Here is a 22,972-nt window from a genome sequence, read left to right as displayed (position 1 = left end):
TACCTTTACATCGGCAGTTTACCTCTTCATGGAAACCTCGGATCTTTGTTGTGTGAGACTGTTTGTGGTAAAAAATCAAATTTCCACCCACCGAGGTCACGGGGGATTTCCTTTGAAGATCAAACCAAACACAATAAACCAACAGCACCGCTTTGTTTTACAATTGTTTTATTTGTTAATTTATTTCAAAACACGCAATTTACCCATATTATCCTTTTAAGTTTTTATTTTTCTGTAACAGTTATTACTCAGATTTTTTTCCTTCTCAAAAGTCTCAACTAGAGTGAAACTAAAAGTCCTCCACAGGCTCTCCGGCTTCTGCAGTGGGAGGAGGGAAAAGAGGCTTTCCGATCAGACGTGAGTGGGTTAATCCCCTCGTTTCTGCGTGGATGGAGATGTGTGTGAAAGGTTTACACCAAGGTATGTGTGTGTAAGTGCAATACGTGGAATGTCCACATGGCCGGTAAAAATCACAGGACCCGTAGAGCAGCCCAGAGAGCTGAACATTGTCTTCTAGGTTTGGCAGCCAGATTGTCGTACCTCTGATTTCATCTTTGGTTTCAGCAAACACTCTCAAAAGGCAGACTCACCCTCTCCAGCATGTGCCTGTGTCTGTTTGTGTGTCTGTCTGTCTGTCCAAGTGCAATATAAGCCACCGTCTCCAGACGACTTTGTAAACTTAAGTAAGTACAATGTAAGTGTCTTTGCATTGATTGTGGCCCTTCCTTGGCGCTGGGGACAAAGACAGTCAAACATTGTAGAACAATGGAGCCATAAGCAGGGGAGGATCAGCTTGCAAACGCCAGCATGGACTCCATTTTGATGTCAGTGGCAGTTTGGGGCATTCATGTAAAGCTATGTGACATCAGTCTCGGTGAAACACGGGGCACTGTAGTGCTCTTCTCTCCCCCGGCCACCCTCTAACCGTACCCTGAGTGACCGGGGTTGCTCTGCCCGCACTGCGCTTGTGGGATGGGGCGGCAGGCGGGGCAATAAGAGGTCATGGAGGTCAAAGTGTGAGTGTTTAAATGTCAGAGGGAGGGAGGGGGGAGGGTTGAGGGTTATTCACTCTGACCCAGCAGCAACGATTAAGATTGGGGGGGTCAGGTGTTTGCATAGTTCTCTGTGCAAAAGCCACCAACCGGAGCCATTTTTATTCCTCGCGGCTGGTTACATCATCATTAGATTAGCAGGATATTGCGGTGGGTGATGGGAAATATGGTCTTTGCACCACAGCTCTGTTTTTTTTTTTATGGGTTTTTTTTTCTTTTTTTTGCGGTTTGTCCTCCTGCATTGCACTATATTGTAGTAGGAGGTGAAGCAGAGTGAAAAGTGACAAGGGATGAGGGTGTGAATTTACAATGTTTTGGTTTGTATCACGTGGAGCTCGAACGCTGTGGTCAGATTTTGCTTTGATGGGATGAAAATTATCTGAGCGAGTGGGGCAGTCGTTGGCAGTCGGGCACTACAGCTTGTCATGATACAGAGAGCCTCTTTTCCCGTGATTTTGCTCTTCCGTCCTCCCTTATCCTCCTCCCCACTGGCCTGCCCTCTCTCTACCTTTTTTCTTGTTTTGAAACTGATTGTCTTCTACCATCACAAAGACACTTGGTTCTGATTGATTAACAGGTAACAGAAGAGGGAGAGCACAGTGTGACTGGGGGTGTCTACATCAGTCCAATTGGCAACCTATTCGAGCCCGCAGTGAAATGACACACACATATGCTGTTTGACAGTAAATGCTGACGACATTTCGGGGTTTGGATGACCAGTTGCCAGATGGAACTGTGGTTGGTTGGTCGGTCAGTCAGTAAGAAATGGTTTCAAATTTTTGCATGACAAATATTGCAACCCATAGCAAAGGAACAGAAAATAGAAAGCACTTTGTCCTCCACATAAGTACAAATGAACACATATACACAGATTGAAGAAAAGCATGTAGACAGACATACAAGTATATTCACGGTCGCTCAGGCCTGTGTGTGTCCCTCTGATTAACTCCAAGAAAACAGCCCGTCTTTGGAAAAGCAAGACACACTTTTCAGGACCCAAGTGAAGACCACAAGCTGAGGAATGAAAATTGAATGCTATTGATTGGGAGGAGAGGAGTTTGACCTCCCCCAGCACACACTGCCCCCTACTGTCTGGATTTATATACATCAAAGAAACATGGGGAAAGGGGAAGGGTTGCAACAACACATGCACACAACCAGTGAATCCAACAGTGACGGAAATTCTAAAAACAAGGACCCCTCCAACGCCTAAAACCCAAATCCTCCCACCCTTTTTTTGTTTATTTTGATAACCAAAATATCCCCCACCCCTATCTCCACCCACTCCCAAGTCTTTCCATCCTCCTCCTCTCCCCACAAAATCACAGGTCATTCCTGTTGGTTTCTATACAGTTATACAATATCCATGCACAAAAGAAAAAAGCGCACCTTCTTTTCAATAGGAGGTGCTGGTCTTTAATATTCTAAGAACATCAGGAGCACTTGAACACACCCAGGAACCTTCAAAAGTAACTGTGAAACTGTTTTTGTCATTTTTTTTTTCAGAGAAAAGACAACTTAAAGACAGAAGAAAGCTAACAATGGATATAAGGTTATTCCTCCTTTGGTTTAACATCAAATTTTTGGTTTATAATTCAGCCCAAATCATAGTTTTGTCATTTCTTTCTTTCTTTTTTGTTTTTTTTCTTTGAATGTACCCGCCTGTGAGAGAGCTTTGAACTAAACATCTAAAGTGAATAGCTCTCGCCCGTCTCTCGCTATTCTAGCCTTCTCTTCTGTCTCTTCTTTTCTCGTGTGACCCTCCACAGAAACATTCACAATGTCTTTTCCTTTATGAAAACAGTAAGTACATGCCGTAGCAAAAACAAACGAGAGAACGTACGAGAAAAATAAGCAAACAAATAAAAGGAATTTAACAGTATAAAGCTTCAAGTCACAAGTTCCAAAACTAACTATCATAGTATCATAGTTTCATAATCATTGTTATCATTAGCAGTATTATTTTCAGTTTAAATTACATAAAGTTTACATGAAAGGTTTTTGAGGTATTTCAGAATTAATTGTCAACACACGCCTACCAAGTCTTAGCACTAGCCAGGGGGAAAGGTTGACTGGACAGACAAGGTGGAGGGAGGAGAGAGTTTGTGTCTATAAACTGTCAGTGAGTCTTCCACACTTTTCTAGTGCAGCCTCTGTGCTTGCACGCAGTGGAGAGAGAGAGACATTTCGTGGTAAGATTTTTTTTGTTTGTTTTTTTTTTACAACTACAGCCCTCTAAGTGCTTAGAGCCACGGCCTTTTTACCCCCCTCTTTCTCTGGTACACAAAAATATCTCTGATGTGAGAAAGGTAAAGCGGCTGAGAGTTATAAGCACACTGGGCGGAGAGCAAAAAGAAAAACACAAAGGCTGAAAGCTAGTAGAAGATCAACGATACAGTAACAAAGACTCTGACAGAGTAAGGAGTAACATATAATTTTGTTTCAAATAAATAGTGTATAGAAAATGTTTTATAGACTTTCTACATGATAAAGTGCTTGTATTCTAGTGTATCAAGATGGAAAGTCAATATGGGAGAAAATGCTGACACAGCCCCCACTCTGTGTCCCTCTCTTTGGCCCCCCTTTCTGTCCATCCAATTATGGGTGCTTTGTCTGTGTGAGTGCGTGTTTTGTAAATGGGTGTGCAGCCCTATGCATGCATCTGCATGGCTGTGAGTGTGTTTGTGTGTCCAGTGCAGTCCCACCCGTGGTTGAAGGGAAAAGGCACTCAACTCTGTCTGCAAGGCAGCCACCTCCTCCTATGTGGCACAATGCAGTCTGACTGCGCTGTTAGTACGAACATTGTGTGTGAGTGTGACTGTGTGTATAATTATCAGTGTGTGTAACAGTTCTGGGCAAAGAGGGGGGGCTCTTATTTTTGGTTTGTGTCCCCCTAGGCAGTTTGTGACTGGTAGGCTGCAGTATCTTTGGTATTAGTGGCGGTTTCACAAACCACTCAGCTTAGTGAGGTAGCCACATTGGTTCTCACTACAAACAAATGTCATTTTGTCAGCTTTAATACCTAGAGCTGAATCTAGCTATTTACTTATGCTCACTGAACTGTATACAACAAGTCAATTGAAGCTCATCTTCCTCTGGCGACTTTAACTCACTGCTTACAGCAAGGTGAGGTTAGTCAGCACCTCTTGATCAACTCCTCTACAATGACCACCGCTTATCTAATCTGCACCGCTAATCTGACTACATTGTTGGAAATGCTACAGTTGCATCTTAAGACCATACAGATAACTATTGAGTCCCAAGCTTTAACACCCCCTTCCCCACCCCACCCTCCAATAAAACATACTGAGTCAGCCAGGACATTTGGAGGTCATGTTTTGTCCCCCTCCATTTTACCCCATTTCTTGGGGCTCAGCTTAAAGGGGGCTGAGAGTACCACAGTTCTGACACGAAATGCCAAAAGAGAGAAAGCGTCCGTCATTAATTCTTCTTTTCAGCAGCTCCCTGTTTTTCTTTTTTTTTCTCTTTCTCGTGGTAAATGTCTCCTCCGAGTCTATATTCACACAGAATGCAAAAAAATACATCCTTCATTGGCCTCAGTCCTTGCATCCCTCTTTTTTTTTCCTTTTAAAAAGTCCTTCCTTTTTTTGTTTTTGATTTATCAACAAGGTGCCTTACTTATGCACAACAGAGCACAATAGTAACAAGAAATAGAAACTTTGTGTCTATGGTACTAATTAAATACCCGCATCAATATAGAGAGGAGAAGAGAAGGGGTGGGTGGGGGTGGGCAGTGGGGTTAGAGGGACAGAGGAGGTAGAGAACCAAAGATAGAATGAGAGATTTTTCTTCTGCTTCAAAATGTGTCCAGTTATGTGTTGGAGACATTTTTTTTTTTTTAACTATTTTTCCCCCGTTGTATTTGTATCACATACTGTGTGTGTGGTGTCTTTGTCATTTGAGGTTTTGGTTATTGTACGGCCTTAAAATCTGATTCTTTTTTTTATTTTTTACTAAAAAAGTATACTTTAATTCAGTTAAAAGCTGATTGTTGGTTGCTATGGCACACACTGCCCGCCGTCAGTGGGGCGCGCTGTAGCTGTGTGTTAACCCTAGTACCATATTCTCTGACTCGCATTAAGGCAGTAAGCATTGGCACTAATTGTTGTAGCGTTTGAACAGCTGAGTGTGGTGGTTAGCTTTGGGTTAGCTACTGATAACCCTTGTGTGGGAATAACCAGGAGATTTGCTTTGAATCACATCTGTTGAGAGAGATTTTTTTGCAAACAGATGAAATGGATGAATGGGGAAAAAAATGATTTGACAAAATATGAAGCCTCCCAAAAACAAATTAAACCTCCACTGCACCTCAGACGTGTCTGTCTCAGTATGCCTTTCTGTTACATTTTACTCTGTTGTACTTTTCTCTCCCCTCTTTGTGTGAAATTTTTAGTATTTTTCTTGATTCTTGTCAGATTCAGATTGCCTAAATAAATCCCTGCCTTTGCTAAATCCCTGCATTTTCAGCATTTCAGTTTAACCATCCCCCTCCTCCGGCTTCACCAGTGCTGGTTGGATGAGGAACAACAATAGGATAATGGTTATCTATTGATCTGCCTTCAAAGAGCTGTGAGGGCCTGAATGTGTTGTGCCATGACTTCTCCTCAGCATCTAGTGGCTCTTCCCTCCCTCTCCTCCACTCCGAACCCCCCTCGCTCTGCTGGATACAGGTCTTTGCTTTCAACAGCAGGGGGCACTGTTGCTCTGCCAGCTCAGGCAGCACTGGGGACGGAGAAGGTGTGCTGCTGGAGCTGCTGGAGCTGCTGCTGTACTGAGGCCTTTGTGTCCCCATCTTCACCGGGTTCCATGTGCTCCTCTTACATTCTGCTTTTCGTATGCAGCTGTAATGTAGTTGGCTGGATGCCCGAGCGTGTTGTTGTCATCGTTTGGTTCTCAGTTATTGATTAGAGAAAAAGCTCCCAGCAGAACAAAGAGCATGTCCAGACATCTCACCCGCCTCTCCTGTTGGTCAGAGAAACACAGACTCTAGGCTCAGGCTAAGAGTAACAATGACATGTCTCCCTACAGGCCTCCAACATCTGTGCAAAAAATATAGACCTGGGCCTGGAAGACCTGAGTATCTACTGCCGAGCGTCTTGACTTTCACCTTCAGGAGGGGTCAAGGCCCCGCTCTCTCTGTCTGCATCGATTCATTTTTCAATTCATTAGTTTGCCGTATGATCAGGCTGAGCTGCTCTCTGAAATGGCTGGCCATCAGGGAATACCTTTGGCTGAGGAATGAAGGAGACTACAGGAGGAGGGGGAGGCAGAGGCGGAGAATTGGAAAGCCTTGTTGTTTTTTTCATAGGCTGCGTTGTTTTCTTTATGACGGCCTTGTGTGTGTGCAGGATGGGGCTCTGATAATAAGGCTATGTGCTGTTCTGTTGTCAGATTTATTGCCGTTCTTTCGCCCTTGTTGCTTCCGTGTGCCGGCGTAGAGGGGATGTGGGAGAGAGTAAGGAGGCAGACACAAAGGAGGTGAGTTGAGAGACAAAAAAGCTGATTCTGTGGCTACTTGGATGGTGAAGGAGGAGGCCGGCATAATGCAAATACCGTCCAACAAAAACATCAAATCTTTGGTGTCTCTTTACTTTGTCAGATGCCATAAAAATTATTTTCTTTCAAAAAAGACAGAATCAATGATTGTCCTTATGTGAGTAATGCAGAGTGGACCTGACTTCACAATTCACCTTTTAGATTATGCTTGTTTCAGGTGAGAGCTTGAGATTTTGACTGACAAAAAAGATGATTGCATGGCACAAAGGATTTCTTTTTTCTAGGGGCAGAGGACACATTCAGGCGGTCCAGGCCAGGTAGGGTTGTTTAAGAACAGGTTTCACAGCCAATTTCCCATGTCGCCTGTTGTTCCAACCTGGTTCCCCAGCCCTCTGAAGGCCCTCTCCTTCTCTCAGGCCTTCGAGAAGGTGGTGGCGGATGTGCCCGGCTGCCCGGGACTGGTACCATGGTCATCGTGCCAGCGGTCCACACAGCGGCGACGTGCGTTCATGAAAAAGTTGCTGACGGTGCTGAGCTCCAAGCCGAGCTGCTGGGAGATGGTGATCTGCATTTCTTTGGATGGACGCTTGTTCTCCTTGAAGATGGCGATGAGCGTGCGGCGCTGCAGGTCAGTGAAGACTAGACGTTGTTTCTTGGGCGCCGTGTTGCGGTCCTTGTGTTGCTCCTGTTCTTTGCGCTTGCAGGCTTGGTATGGATGGCAGCGGTGGGAGGGATTGGGATGAGAGTGGGAGGCAAAGAGGGGAAAAGAGAACACAAAGCAAGGTAAATATACAAAAGTGATTACATTCATGACTGAATAGCAAAAACTGTGGAGGTGGAGGGAAGTACAGTGGCTGAAAGTCTTATTAGCCAGCGCTTAAACACATAAAAACTAGCTTGTACACCAGCAGAGATGCTACAGCTCCATCTCTATTGCCATATTAAAGTTGATTTAAAGCTAATCCATGCCTCCTGCCCAGTGGGAATATTCCTTCCATCCTGCAGAGTGCAGACAGGGAGCCAGCCTGCGGTGAGAGAAAGATGGGGGTGGAGGGGTGGTGGTGGTGGTGGTGGGGTGGGACTGGCTGTTGCCTGCTAGCTGGAGACACTGCTGTTTGATTCAATATTAATGCAGTTTGAGTCGCAATGGGGGACTGAGTGACTGTTGCACAAAAGTAAGCATTTTGTGTTTGAGTGTGTGTCTGTGCGTGGAAATGAGAGATAGAGGAGGGGCCGACGCGGGGAAAAGAATGGGTCGGAGGAGAGAAAAGGCGCAGGAGTAAGACAAAGTGTGTGCGTTTTGTGTGTGCGTACAAGAACTAAAGAGAGGAGCCGAGGAGAGGGAGGGGCGGCGAGCGAAGGAGAAAGCGAGATATTGACCGACTTTGCTGTAGGAATTGGGGGGTTCTCTGTAGGGACTGAGGTCAGAATCCCCCCCAGCAGGTCTACAGTCTGCTACTTCAAACAGAGCCCACTGGAGCCCACTCTATTGAGCTCTGAGAGGGTATTTATAACCCCCCCTACCACCACCACCACCTCACCTCCTTCTCTTCCCCCCCACCTCCAAACACAAACACTGGAGAGAGGTGCTTGCACTGGCTGCTATGAGCCCCTTCCCATACACAGAGCAACTTTCAAAAGAAAACACACCGAGTGTACTCTTCTTCTTCTTTTTTTTCTTACATTTGGGAGGGTGTCCGAGGGGGTGATGGGGTTGTAAGCAGCCAGCGCAGGAATTAATAGTTAATAGAATGCTGTATTGTGGGTAAGTGTGTTGTAACTCAAAAGTATTTGTAGGAGACGTGTGGAAAGCAGCAGACATGTGGAGGGTAAAAAGGCAGAAACGGCGCCCAGAGAGGGTGTAGGAGGAGTTGTATGTACTCTGTGTGTGTGTGTGTGTGTGTGTATGTGTGTGTGTGTCTGGAAGGTTAAGGCACCACCTCTGCAGCCACATGTTCCCCTGCTGACTGAGGATCGAATCCTGCCAGACCGGACTGTGTGTCCCTCTCAGCTTCCCTACTGTCTCAATAAAACGAGAGCAAATTGGAGAAAGAGAAAGAGAAAGATGCCATCCCTGTGGGGTCTCCACCTGCTGCCGTTGGTATTGTCTGATACTTTCATACTCGCCTTCAGTAATGTCTCACTCTCACGCTGTGCGCATGTATGTGTGTGTGTCTTGATGCATTTAAAGACAGATTTTTTTTTTTGCCCCTCTAATGTTTTACTTGTGTGTGTGTGTGTGTGTTTGTGGGGAGGTTGTGATTATGCTGAAGTGGCTGGAGCCAAGCAGTGGCGCTGTGTGTCTAATTACAGTGGAACAGAGCCCATTGATCAGCCATTGCACTCCAATCTGTTTACTACAGACGTCTAACCTGCACACTCGCGCATCCATCATATTCATATTTCACATTAACACCGCTGCTATGTATATCACGCAAATGCTAATGTGCCTCTGCAAATTTGTCCAAATGCACACTTGTATGTACAGTGTGCATATCATCGTATATAACACTTTGATTTATAGTAGGTTTAAGGGTAGTAATGGGAAGGAGAAAAAAGGAGGAGGAGGAGGAAGCTGTAATTTTATGGTGTGCGGTTTCGCTCAAATTATTTAGAATGAGCAGATGCTATAGGATGAGCAGGACAATGCAGTGTTTTTTGTGACGAAATCGGAGACCCAGATAATACCCGTTATCACTAAAATCGTAATATCTTGCAGCTATTGGGTTTTTCTTTAATTATGTTGCTCTAAACACAATTAAGAAACCCTCAATGCTCATGTCCTCTGGTGACATTTAGCTGCAACTGCAGGCCAAGCTAAATAACACCTGGTAATTCCAGGGGCAAACACTGGCAGCACAGCTCATATCATGGATTTATTAGCAAATGGATTTATTTGTAGTTCATCAATATGAAAAGAATATCTTCTCCGAGCCTGTGTGTTTATTTAGTTTTTTTATAAACGGAGCTCATCATTTGTGACTTCCAGACATCCACCGTTGAGAAATGCTTATATGAAAATTACACCCGTCTTACTTTTTCGTACAACACTTGGTACAGTTTTCAGAGCATCACAGTTGCAACAAGAGAGATTAAGTGAACATTTTTTTTTATTTAAGAAAGGTGTTGAGGTCTTGTACTGCGCATTATTGTGGAGAACTGCTCTACTACTACTCTACCCACCAGGGACGTGCAAGCCCCTCCGGATTGAACATGTGTGGAAGAGGATTCGTTTCCCAGCAGGACAATAAGCCGAAACATGCATCGAAGCTCTGCGAGGTTTGTTTGAAGTCCGAGGAGGAGCTGCAGAGTGATGCTAACATGTGTGACACGTCTGTTTCTCCACAGCCACCAGATGTAGACGTTACTGAAGGTGGAAGAAGGAGAGGCTGAATGCAAACTATGAGAAGAGTATGGAACTAGCGTGGATTCTAAATGATTATTGTGTTATTCTGAGATATGCTCCTTTTCTATTTTTCTAGTTTAACATTTACATATTACATTTCTGACTCTACTTTTCACCTCCACGAATAACACAATATTAAATATAGCTTGATTGCAAATGTACATCACCATAACTTGTGTAATCCTATTTTTTTTATAATGGATTCTGCTTTCAGTGCAGCATTATTGTTAATATAGATTTTTTTTCCCTCTCTATTTCATGCAGCTTCCAGTTGACCTGAGCACCTGCACTTCTTCCTGGTGTGTGACCTTGCAGAGGTATGCATGAAAACACACACATGCACACTTACGCAACCTCTAATCCCATATCATAAAATGCAAGGTCTTTGATTTTCTCCTATTTTGTTTCAGTATTTCAAGCAAAAATCAGCAGCGTTTTGGCACACTTAGTTTTTATCTACTCCTTTTAAACAACGAAACATTTTACTTTGTACAAATCTTCTCCTTTTCCACTCTGTTTGCAGACAGTAAAATCGACATGGATCTATGTAGTTACAGAACGAGTATTCTTCCAAAATCTATGAATAGATTCGCTTTTAATTGGTCCACAGGTGTGGCTTTGGAAACTAGCTGCACATCTGTGTATTTCATTGCAATTCTATTCTTTCCTCACTCTCCTTTGTTGCTTAAAACCTCAAAAGTCAAATTAAAGGCACTAAAATCTGCACATTTTCAGTGTAGATTTGTGCAAGAGGCGCAGACAGGAGTCCGGCTGAGGAGTGTTTCTCTCTTAATGTGCCTCCACAACAAGCTGACACAGTCCTCCAGCTCCTCTCCTCATCTTTCCACCGGATAGTCACGTCCTGCTACCCCGTCATCGACCGCCTGCTTTGTGCCGCTTCGGTCGGCAGGTGTCGCTCTCGTCGTGGCCCGGCTGCACGAGGCGCCATAGTGCGCTGCCTTTGCTACAGGCGCTGGATTTAGTAATCAATATCGATCGATCGGTGAGGAAGGGGGCCCTGATTACTGAACCAAGCTCGGCGTAGAAAAGAAAAAAAATCGATCATTGCAGCTTTTAGAGCTACAGTAGGCACCGAGCAGAGAGACGGACATAAACTCATGCACAAAGAGCAACCGGACAAGAGCAGAAATCCCGGTTTGGCGCTGAGTGTTTTCTGAGGTGTGCGCCCTGCTGATCGCCTATAGCCTACGGCCGGAGAGAAATATGATTTCTATAACTGGCCACAATGGAGCTGCTCACAAACATACAAAGACTGATTAACAAAGCCATGCTCCTTCTGTGTTTTAGGGTTTTAAAACTTATAATCTGCTGCTGAGCGCATTATTGGAATAATATTTCCCATAAATACACCCGCAAAGTCCACCTAATCCCCATGAATGTCAAATCCAAGCATTTAAAATTCCTTAATGAGTGATTTTCACAACTTATGCTCGGGTGAAAACGGAGCAACTTAGGCCCATTTCTTCTCCACTGATGACATTAATATTCTTTGCTTCACGACAAACCAAGCGAGGTTAAGAGAAAGGCCCTGGGTGTTCAATATCGATCGATAGATTCGTGAATAATTCGTGTGTGAAATTCAGTTCGTCCAATTAATTATGCCTCGGAGGGGGGGAGTGGGCCTGGAGAGGATATTCATGAAGGGGGCTGCATGGAGACGCGAGAAATGCACCGGTGCAGGAGCCTTTTTCTTTTTTTTGCTTCTTTTTTTTGGCTGTGAAAATCAGAGTGGAGGGAAATACAGTAAATCATCATCACCTGTTTGTTCCATCGGATCGGTGTGCGGTTTTTTTCTTCCTTTCTATATTTAGCTAGATGATGCTGAATATTCACAGCTGTCTGCCGTGCGGGGCCTCCTCTCTCCCTGCAGATGTGAGTCCATCTTGAGCATTAATCATTTATTGATCATCACTGCCCTTCCTGCTCATAATGAGAAAGTCAAACCGCCTAATATTGTGCCTATAGTGTTTTATGAAACCATGATTACGCATCTGCATAAGGAAGCAGGTTTCTGAAACCCTCCTTCTCTCTCTGCTAGTGTGCGCGGCTTGGAATCCGATCCTGTTTGTGATCCCTGCAAAGCAAGCGAGGTCAACATAGTCTGCTGATTTAATTAATTTACCAATGAACATGTTTACCGGTTACGCTTCGGTGCGTTTATACACACACAAACACACACAATCCCAAGCAGTGCAGCCCTTTTCTTGTTGCAACGCGATACTGTCCTCGCTGATAATCCATGCTTGTAGCTGCACTCCTCTCCATGTTGCAAGAAGCGTGATTGGGCAATTTGATGTTTGGGCTTCGGCCTATTTATTAAGTAACGTCTCTGCTGCTTCTCATGGACTGTTGCCCTAAAGATTGATGGCTGCGTGCGCATCCACACTGTGGCATTTGGCTGCAGGGCAGTGCCAAGCTCTCCCTCTCTTCCTCCACTCTCTCGCCAGGCCAAAACACTTCCAGCTCGATACTCCTTAATGTAATGAGTGAGAATTGGTGTTAATATACTGATAAAGCGGCACAATTTGTTTGTTTGCCTTCTCCTGCGACTCTGCTGCGAGGCATTTCTTCTCCAGCACTTCAATAACACTCAACCTGAACTCAGTTACACCTTCGCCCACATCCCACCTTTAAGTCCTGCTGCTGCCTGAAACATTTTCATTTTCTCTCCCTCTCTTTCTGTTGGATTTACTGCATCATCTATCTGCCGCAGCCGCTTTGCGTACATAGGATTTATATTTTCGCTGGATAATATACATGAAAACACGCCGTTATTATGCGCCGTGCGTAAATTTGAGATGCGCAAAAAACAGCGAACCCGAGGATTGTAGGTTTATTCAGCTCCTGTTTTCATCCCAACGTGGTAATAGCAACGCGGTGGTTGAAGCTAAGAAATTGCACAGTGTTAAGAAAATTCGATAATCAGTCGAGGCTGCTGCCCGTGATGATCACGCTCCTTATGAGGTTTTAGATAATTAAACGCACTCAGCCATTTAAGCGCATGATTGAGAGAAGCGTACGAGCGAAATTTAACCAGTATTATAATTTTATTTTTTTGTTGTTGACCGCTTTAATAGCAGCCTTGGTCCGCATGTGCCAGTTATTTTTTTGTACGAGTGGCTCCATTGTTGGAGTGATACTCTTATCTGTGATTATCATTGATTCCATTCATAATTGCTTTGACCAGTTATGCGTGATAGCGGTAATGATCATGATGCTTTATTTTTTGTACAGACGAGGAGGCCCACGGTTTCCTCCCCACGCACACGCACACACACACAACAGGTGTGGGCGCCGCTGAGTGTGTGTTTCTGTCATTTATTTATGTGTGCTTGCAGCTTATTTGGAAGATTTGAACCTTAATTGTATACTGGGCCAAAATTACCCACAAATGAAAAATGTGGTTGCATACACAGAAACATATTGCTTTTAAAAAATATATCTTTAAATTGAACTGCTTGGTTGCTTTAGAATCTACTTTATAAATATTGCAATGCAACTAGTTAACATTTAATCAGTCTTTGTTTGGATTTCTGTTTTGTCTTTTAGGATAAAAATAGAATAAAACAGATATGAGAAGAAAACTACAAGAAAATAAAATATTGGAGTTCTTGCAGTAGCTTTAAAATCTCGCGGGACTACACAAACACACAGAGGTCAATGAGGTGGAAGTTTTCTGCCTTTTATTTAATTATTATATTCACACAAAAACTCCTGCAGCGAGATGGACACATTTGGAAAAGTTTGATGCGCGTTGTTTCGCCAAATGTCTTCAAAATGTCGGGACTGAGCTGTCAGTTCTCTGCAATTTTTTTTCTCTTATTTGTCGCAGGAGAATCTGCAGTCAGATGATACTGTTTACTCTCCACGGGGGAGATGCAGACAGGTTTTCAATATGCAGGAATTTTCCGAGATTCAATCCAATACCGTCCTCACTCAATCATGTGGAGAGACGACAGAGATACTTCTGAGCCTTATTGCGGTGACCTAATTGCATTTAGATGATCTATGCTCTCGGATACAAAAGAAAAGCAGATTAAAATTGAAATAAATAGAGTGATGCTTTCGTTGTCGTTCTGTTGCGAAAATTGGACGTTTAGTGTTTTTTTTTTATTTTCAATTTTACATTGTTGAATTTATTCGAACACTGTTTTTGGAAACGTCAAAAAAGTGTCAAAATTGTCAGGAGCTTATTTATTTAATTAGTTATTTGGCATATACGAATTCCATGTGCATCATTTCCAGCCACCGAATCAGCTGCAGCAACACACTACAGTTATTGTAAATATTAATAATAAAGCTGTAGTATTTTTCAATAATTATTTTTATTTTTATTATAGTTCATTTAAATTTATAATAATATATTTGCTATTGCACATTATTAGACTGAGTGTGTGTCAATAGGAAATATTACACACACTTCAACACACACACACACACACACACACACACACACACACACACACACACTGGTGTTTTTTTCAAATGTTTCCAAATCTTAAACAAGCACTGAACACACAACATTTTCATGTCGTCTCACTGAAGCAGCAAATTAACCGAATTATTAATTATTTTTTCAGAACCATCCGAAGAAGCCACTTCCTTATATTTAATAACATGCAGCACAAAGGCTATAAGGGCTGACATCGATTCATTCATCAATTGATTTCACAGTCGTTTTGTTCCTTTGTTGATCTGTGTGGGGTTGCCCAACCGGAGTTTCGGGTTGCATCTGTGGGTACGATAAGCTGTGTGTGTTTGTGCGTGTGTGTGTGTGCGTGCGTGCGTGTATTTGCGGTTTTGTTGTGATCGACCCTGCAGAAAGACTTACTGAGGCTCCATACAAACCATCTGGCTCTTCTTTCAGTTGAGATATGATTTGTCAGCAGGAGAATTTCTGCTTTTACCTAAGCTTTTTTTTTATTTATTATTATTTAATTTTTATTTTGACATGGCCTTAGTGGAGACATGATGTCCATTTTAATGCCTTGTATTTGCTCTCAAAATCCAGTTTTTCCTTTTAACGTGGGAAACAAATTCACAAGAGATGATTTCACACTAAATATAAAGATACTTTCTCATTTTTCTTCTCCAAATTTGGCCTTTTTTCCCCAAAAAGCACGCCAATGTGAGAATTCAGCAGAAATCTGTCTGTGTGTCTATAAATTGAAGATACGTTGTTAAATGCCTTCCTGCTTTTATAGAAAGCTTACAGTGATCAACTGGACGCCCGCCTCTCTTCTCTTTAATTGCGTGGACAATGTCCATGCCTTGTGTTCTTAGCCTGCGCATTAAACAAGCCATTATCGGGCCTTTAATAACCGATGCCCTGTCAGGGCGTCAGATAAGCAGGGAGTGTGCGGAATCACTGCTGCCTCAACACCGCTGGACACTGATTTATAACCGGCGGTGGGTTTACTCGACCCCCAAAATAAAAAGTAATCCGTTACTTATTTCTGTTTGAGCAGGAACATGTGACACCTATCACCTGCAAGTAGCCGAGTTCTGGGAGCAAATGATGACAAAACCTTAAATTAACAGGAGTGAAATCATCATTAAACCACTGTGACGCGTTGCAGGAATTGCATGGAGACCCTGAGGCGCAGGCGCACAGGACGCACGGAGCAGCCACCGTTTTTGGGGCACCCCGCCGTTACATAACTCCATCGACACCACGCTGATGCGCTCTGGTCAACATTTTAATTGCACAACAGCCTGCTCTTTGGAACCGACACTTGTGTTGGCTCTTATGCAAACCAATACAGATTATGGAGGGTCAACAGCCCACAGTGCTGCTATTTTTTTTTTCTTTTTTGCAGCCTTTATTCTTCCAACATTTTATGATCTTGTGCAGCTATTTGACTTGAAAGCACAAAAATGAGATTTAATTATGATCATCTTAGCTTTTGGCCTCTTTGTGTGTATGTGTGTGTTTTTGCTTGGAAAATGGTGCGCGCGCAGTGCCATTAACCCTTTGATGCTCGTCGCTTGCATTCCGTTGACTCTGCCAGCAATTTGATTTAAAGGTCATTCTCTCCTATCGATCCGGTTTGGCGAGGGGGCGACGGAGTAGCGTAGGAATTGATCATCTAAAATAGAAGAGACGGTATTCGAGACTGTACAGAGTCCAGACCTCCATTGCATTTATTATTGCTAACCACGTACACCCCGTGTGAATTGGAACGCGCGCGTCCGTGTGCGAGCGACTGTGTGTGTTTGTGTGCGCGCGTTGCAAGAGAAATGGGTGAAGATGTGGGGGAGACAGTGCAGGCTCCTGCTTCAGTCAGACTAATCTGATTTCTATTAAAATTACATTATTTTGAATAATAAGGTCGACGTGGTCAGAGCAGTGTGCAGGACGGAACAGTGTGGGTGGGATGTATAATAAGCGAAAAGAGGTTAAACGAGTGTGAACTTTAAGTCGTCTCATGCTGCTAATCCCACTCCATCACAGAAATAGAAGTGTAGAGGAGAGGGGGGGTGCCACTAAAGCTCAAGTCAGCATTTGACAGTTTTGGCTGGAGAGAGGTGTTGTAACAACACGCCGGTGTCGGAGCATGCGTTTATTAGTCGCTCTGCTGTGCGTTATGAAAGGTGAGCTGTTAATGGGAAGAAAAGGTGTTGCATGGTGCTAGAGATGGAGGTGGGGGGGTTGCATGGCCGCATGGCGCAGCTCCAGAGATGGAAAGGAGAGGCCGGGGAATGGAAATCGATACAGATTCAGGGCTCGCCAGATCGGCCTTAACAATGTGGCGCAGACGCACTCTACATCCCGATCACATACATACAAGAGGGGAGAAACGAGGAGGCGACACATATGCAGGCTGCAGCTGCTGCTATGATACTGCCCTGTGTTATGCAGCCGTGCATGAGTGGATTAGAAATGGGAGAGACAAAAACATACATAAGATTGTACATTCAGGTTCCCATTCCAGTATAAATATATATATGAAGCCCCAAACACGAGGATTTATGCATATTTCAAGTTGAATCAATTGAGTTTTGTCCAGCAGACCAGCACATACAAGCAGCCTCCTCATGCCGGGCTCCAGATAATGATGCCAGGCGCTAGATGTCATTTCATGTGGAATGAGCAACACTGAAGCCGGGATTTAAACAAAATAGCCTCGAGGTATAACCTCAAGAAAATGACTGTTGCTCTCCCACCAGGGGATTGCAAAGGCGATGCTTGTACATGCATGTCTCAGTACTTACAGCACACGTTGCTGTGCTTAACGAACAACGAGGCTCTGAAACCACAGCTGCACTGTTTACTCCCCTATCTTCCCCCTCATCCATCAATTATTAAAGTACCAATCGATCATTTCGCAGGCCAACATCAAGCCATCTCTTCGTTAAAAAAAGAGAAAAATCCTGCATCAATCACATCTTAATGCTCCATCCAATTAAACCCCATTATCTTGGCTCAAGTGACCAAAAAACGAGGAAGAAATGGTGCCACTCCTGACACATTTTTAGGATATTTTGATGAGTATCTCCCCCACAAATAAACACGACCTCCAGTTTTGTGTGTGATTCAGATGGAAACCCCTGGTGGGCTTCGTGCTGGACTGGAAAGTAGGATGCAGGATGGTGTGATTGACGCGATTGTGGATTGTAATATTGATCGATGGGTGGAAGCTGTTGGATGAAATAATGGTGTTTAGAGCCTACAAGAACGCTATTAAGTATGTATTGGTAAAACTCCAGTTCACCACCTTGAACTGTCCTCTCAACACAAAGATCCTGCAGGTCGGTGCGGATGTTTCAGCACTCTGGACAGCGCCTTCACAACACCAAAGATGCTGCGAGGAAAACGAGTTCTGCCAACTTGACAGGCTTGGGTTGACTCACACCAAACGCTTTGTAGAGACAAATAATAAAAAAAAAAAGATAAGCATGTTTGTGTAGCATGCACACCAATTGTGCAAAGGGAGACATTTTTTGCCAACTTTTCTTTATAAAGTATTCTAAATTTATCAGTTTAGTAAGCAAAAGGTTGAGTTTATCTCATAATTATGGACGCCTACGTGGAAATAAATACGCAGAAGTGAGAAGAAATGCTTAATAAAATAATATTTACCAAGCTATAATGGGTGGGGGATTGAATGTGACTGTGGGTGGGGGGTGGGGGGGGGAGCGAGTATTGCTCCAGGATTAGGCCTGTGTAAACTGCGTGTAGTCCATTGAAACATGAATAGAGGCCTCCCACCCTCATTCTCAACAATGTTTTCCTCCGTGTCCTGTGGGTCCTGACCTGCACACCCTGGCACGTGCTCCGGCCATTCAGATGGTAATTTGGCGACTGCGCTTTTTTTTTTTTTTTAGGAGAGAACCTGGCATGCCATGGCACCAAATCACTGTCAGATGTTTTGGAAAACAGCCACATGCGCAGAAATGGAATGCTCCGATGTTAAATAGGAATGTTTGCCATTTATTTTTGGTGATAATGAGGCGTGCGCACTACCTGATGCAACCAAACCTCGAAGCGCAAATCTGTGCGCGCACAACAAATGGTCTGCAGTGGAGTCCTTTTTTTAAATCTCGATTTTTTTATCTCATTTTTTTTTAACAACAGCTGTCCCCTTTCCCAACCTTTTCCAGCTCCCGCCTTCCTCCCCCCTCCTCTGCTCCGGGGGAGAGACCAATGGGAGAGAGTGCTGAGGCGGGATAATTGATAGATGCACTGGCTATCCTTATCGATCAGGGCTGTATTGACCCGACCAAATACATTGAGATGGAGTGTGGAATTCAACACAGATGCAAAGACGAATTGTTTTCATCGTTAATGCGATCTTTAAATGCCTCCCAAACTTCACCTTGCCCGCGTCTCTGCCTGACTCGTTGCAACGAAGCTGCCTGTTTATGCAGCAGATGTCCAACAAATGCACTTTAAGACGCTCAGATTTTTTTTTGATTTTTTTTTTAAGCGGCTCCTGTTTGTTTGGCCTGTATAGGAGGAAAACAATAGCTGGGAAAGCCTGTGTGTCTTCGCCTCTGGTTGCATTGGGAGATGTTAAGCGTGAAGGACACACATTCCTCCCCCCTCCACCAAACAGGCCTTTCTCTGCTCTGTTTTTCCTTTCAGGACTGGATTGTCATGTGTGTGTGCAGACACTGGCATTTTCGCATTAGCTAAGCAGGGCAGCTGCATTGATTTGTGTGACTGTGATGAATTTGGAATAGTAATTTGAATTTATTGATTGATGTGGCCGAGCGAGTATGGCCCAGCCTCACTTTCAGCATCACCCCCCCACCCCCACCCCCAACCACCACCGCCAACTCCCACTCCTATAGCCCACATGCGCACCGAGGATAATTGTGATTTTAAATGCAATAAGTAAAATGTTGCTCCCTGCATTTACATACAAGTCATTTGTCACTTTGCTCAACTGGAATTTCCCTGAGATCTACGGTGGCAGCAGTTTAATGCACAATAGGCTTAGAATATGCAGTTTCCAGCAAGAAACATGTAGAATTTTATGGTAAAATATACTTTAAAATGAAACATTTAACAGCATTTATCGCTACTGGATCAAATCATGCTAAAAGAGCAGCTTTTGTTACCAATCTGCAAACCTATATATGTGTTTAGAATGTGCATACAGACACACCTCTTACACCTCTGTGCTGTCCTGGGCCTGACCACATTAAAATATGCAGGAGGTGTACACTGCACAGCCCTGTGCCACTCCAACACGTCGGTTGAATTGGGTTTCTTTTTTTTCTTTATCCTGGTGCCGGTGTGGAAGATATAAAACCCCACAGCCCAATTAGCTTTAACAGCAGTGGCACTTAAAGAGACAATTGTGGAGTGTTTAAATCTTTATTTACCAGAACCCCACTAAATACGCAAAGGAACAATTTACATGCCATTAAGTGCTTTTCAATAGGGCATTGACTGGAACTAAAATATGCCACTATATCTGCTTAATTGAACTGTTCACTGAAATACGACACAGAAGCAGCTGATTGACGTTTGGAAGCGCAGCACGTCTAAACAGGGCCTTTACACAAACATCAATGAGAGGGGACCTCTCACTCACATCCCTGTTTTAACCCCACTGCTACATTTTCATTTATGTCCTGTTAATCAGGTTGTAGGTGTTAAAGGGTTTAAAAGGGGGCGGGGATGCGGGTTCAAATCACAGCCTTTAATGTGATCATCTTTGCGCAATAAAAATGGAGAGGATGGATTAAAGAGAGGAAGCATTCAGGAAACCAACATAGTGAGACAGAGAGGGTTTGTGTCACAGTTTATGTATAGAAATGCCCAATGTGTTGTGAGTGATACTGAAGAAAAACCCACATAACTTCAGAAACCACAGTAACCTATTTCTCAGCTCTAAAATGACCAAACAGGCCTTAAATCAAATTTGGTGACGTGGTGTCCCAAAGAGCAGCGGAGGCAGCACAGACCAGAGAAAGACGCATCTGTTTGTGTCTCTGTCTTTCAGATCCAAATCGATCATTTATCAGCGTGCTGCTCTGAAAGGGGACGCCTGGACCTGAAATATTGATCCATAGGAGGTCATGCTCCTCTCGACTCTTTGGCGAGGCCTCAGATGATCCTTGTTTGCCTCGACATTTGACAGAGGAGATGCCAAAGTATTAAATCAAGTTAGTTTGATACATTTTTTTTAAAATACGGTTGTTGAGTTGCACTGATATCAAAGTGTGGGCTTGTTTTTACCTTTAAAGTAATAGCTGCGAGATGTAATCAATGTCACATCCTGCTTTGATTTCCTTTGTTTGGCCTCTTTACGTGTGTGTGTGTGTGTGTGTGTGTGTGTGTGTGTGTGTGTGTGTGTGTGTGTGTGTGTGTGTGTGTGTGTGTGTGTGTGTGTGTGTGTGTGTGTGTGTGTGTGTGTGTGTGTGTGTGTGTGTGTGTGTGTGTGTGTAGAGAGAGAGAGAGAGGGAAAGAGAGGCAGAGAAGAACAGGGCTGAATGTATGAATGTGTCCACACTGTATCTATGCGTAAAAAGTGCTACATGTGCGTCAAACCCAACATGTGTGCGCTGGCTGCCTCTGCACCTGGTCCCCTTCTAAGAGTCGCCTCTTCTCTTTTGTTTATCACACCTCGCGTGTTGCACAGAGTCTGTTTATATCGTGGGTTGTAGCATCAATCAAAATATAGATTTCCCCCAACATTTAACACCCCAACTGTCATGATGAAGTTTTACTCGATAAAATCGACTAATAACTTCTAGTAATGTCTGTTTGAGCAGCTATTGACAGTCTCGCCACATTGACTTCTAATTGATCCCTCCACATCACTCAGGTTGGGAGCTGTCTCCTCACTCACCTGCAAGCCTGAGCGCTGACATCCGCTGGAACTCGGGCTCCTGGAGCCACTTCCACATCCTCCTGAACGTCTCCCGGCCAGACTTGAGTTTACTCCACGGTTTAGGATTCCGCAGCAGGTCAGACAGAGTTCCCTGGGACCGGCACAAGATCCTCTGAGCAAAGATGGCCTGGGGAATACTGTAGCGCTTGAGCTCTGCCGTTATTCGCTGTGCCACCTCCTTGGTGTTTATCTCCTCCACCTGCCCTGACCCAGCTCCCTGCCCGCCTCCCACCACCGTCTGCCTGTCCCGGTCTGACAGCATGGAACCGTTTGCCTGAGAGTGCGGATGGCTGTGATGGTGGATGCCGTTCAAGGATGTCATGAGCCCGGCCCCGTGGCCCCCGAGACCACGGGCCAGGTGCTCCTCGCCTCGGGACAGCATGGCTGCATGGGACTCGAAGCCCCCCGAGGAGAGCATCTTGTCGTTGGAGAGGTGAGCTCCAGGACCGTAGGCGCTGAGAGTCTGCTGGGAGCTGTGCAAAGACCCGAGCCCGTTGGACAGCGGGGACAGGGGCTGCCCCATGCCGGACATGTCTTTGGGGTAGTGGCCATAGAGGTTACTCATAGATGCGAGGCTTCGGTCGTCCCTCATCAGGGTGAAGCTGCCGCTGACGTTCCCAGCTGCGAGTCTCTGGTGCGCCGGATGATGGTGAGCGTGTGGGTGTGGATGGTGAAATTTCTCCGAGACAGTGGATATGGGGGGCAGGTGCTGCAGCGGCGTCAGCGTGGTGTAGGTGCTGCTCAGGCTCATCCCGGAGTCGCACGACATGGTCATTGCCGGGTGCAGGGGGCCAGACAAAGCGTGGTCTGTGCGGTAGTCCCCTGCTCCCTCCAGTATCGAGGCCATGCTGGACACCATCGCTGACCGTCCGTGCGACACCAAGTTCCGATGCGACGCCGACGACTGGCGCGCGTGTGGGGAGTTCATTAAGTCGCTCGTTTGATGGGAGTGAGATACACCGTGCAGATTTCCGATGTTTTCCATTGTAAGCTCCATCGTTGAAAGGATCTTTATTTCCACCCCTCTCGCCACTCTCTCGCTCTCTCCCTCGCTGCTCTCCCTCTCTCTCCCTCTCCCACTGTCGCTCTATCTCACACTCCTTTCCAATAAATTTTGAACGATTTCAAAACCAAGCCATTGATTGTAGTTGCCTCTCTGCAGTCAATCCAGCATGGTTTTAAAAGATCGGGTCCCGGCCGCCACACAAACTGCGCCGCGAAAAAAAAAACCCTCTGCTCAGTGTCCGAAGGTGTCCGCGCCTGCCTGGATTTCTCTCGCTGTTGAGCACCTTCTACTATACCCAAAGCGCCGCTCCGCTCGCTGTGTGTATATTGACGTGCCCGCGCTCATGTCGAGATGAGACCGAGCCTGTGCGCATGTGCTCGCCCCCGCGGTGGATCCTCGCGCTCGCGCACTCTGTCTGGGGCCAATCTGACGTCACTGGCCCCCATGTCATGGGGTTGTTGGTGTTGCAAACTGAACCTCGGATAGCTGGAAAAGATTGCATTAGACCCTTTAGATAAAACACAGACGTGCGCTCCTCTGCAACATTTACACTGCGATGGATAAGAACGAGTCGCTCCTTGTTTTCTCTGATAAAATGTTTTGACAAGGCGCCAGCAACACA

The 22,972-nt window shown here is 44.8% G+C and overlaps 1 protein-coding gene across 1 annotated transcript; it reads right to left on the bottom strand.

The window, feature by feature from the left end:
• Positions 1 to 151: 151 nt before the first annotated feature.
• onecut3a (one cut homeobox 3a) lies at positions 152 to 22,722 on the bottom strand. Its single transcript, XM_022191107.2, has 2 exons — positions 21,303 to 22,722; positions 152 to 7,274 (listed from the first exon to the last, which is right to left on the bottom strand). Exons 1-2 carry the CDS (start codon positions 22,339 to 22,341, stop codon positions 6,982 to 6,984), a joined length of 1,332 nt encoding a protein of 443 aa, XP_022046799.1. The 5' UTR covers positions 22,342 to 22,722; the 3' UTR covers positions 152 to 6,981.
• Positions 22,723 to 22,972: the final 250 nt, after the last annotated feature.

The sequence above is a fragment of the Acanthochromis polyacanthus genome, chromosome 4 (genome assembly GCF_021347895.1).
Source record: "Acanthochromis polyacanthus isolate Apoly-LR-REF ecotype Palm Island chromosome 4, KAUST_Apoly_ChrSc, whole genome shotgun sequence".
Classification (NCBI taxonomy): domain Eukaryota; kingdom Metazoa; phylum Chordata; class Actinopteri; family Pomacentridae; genus Acanthochromis; species Acanthochromis polyacanthus.
Note: the sequence above shows the minus strand (reverse complement) of the source record. Positions and strands in the feature narration are given on the sequence as shown.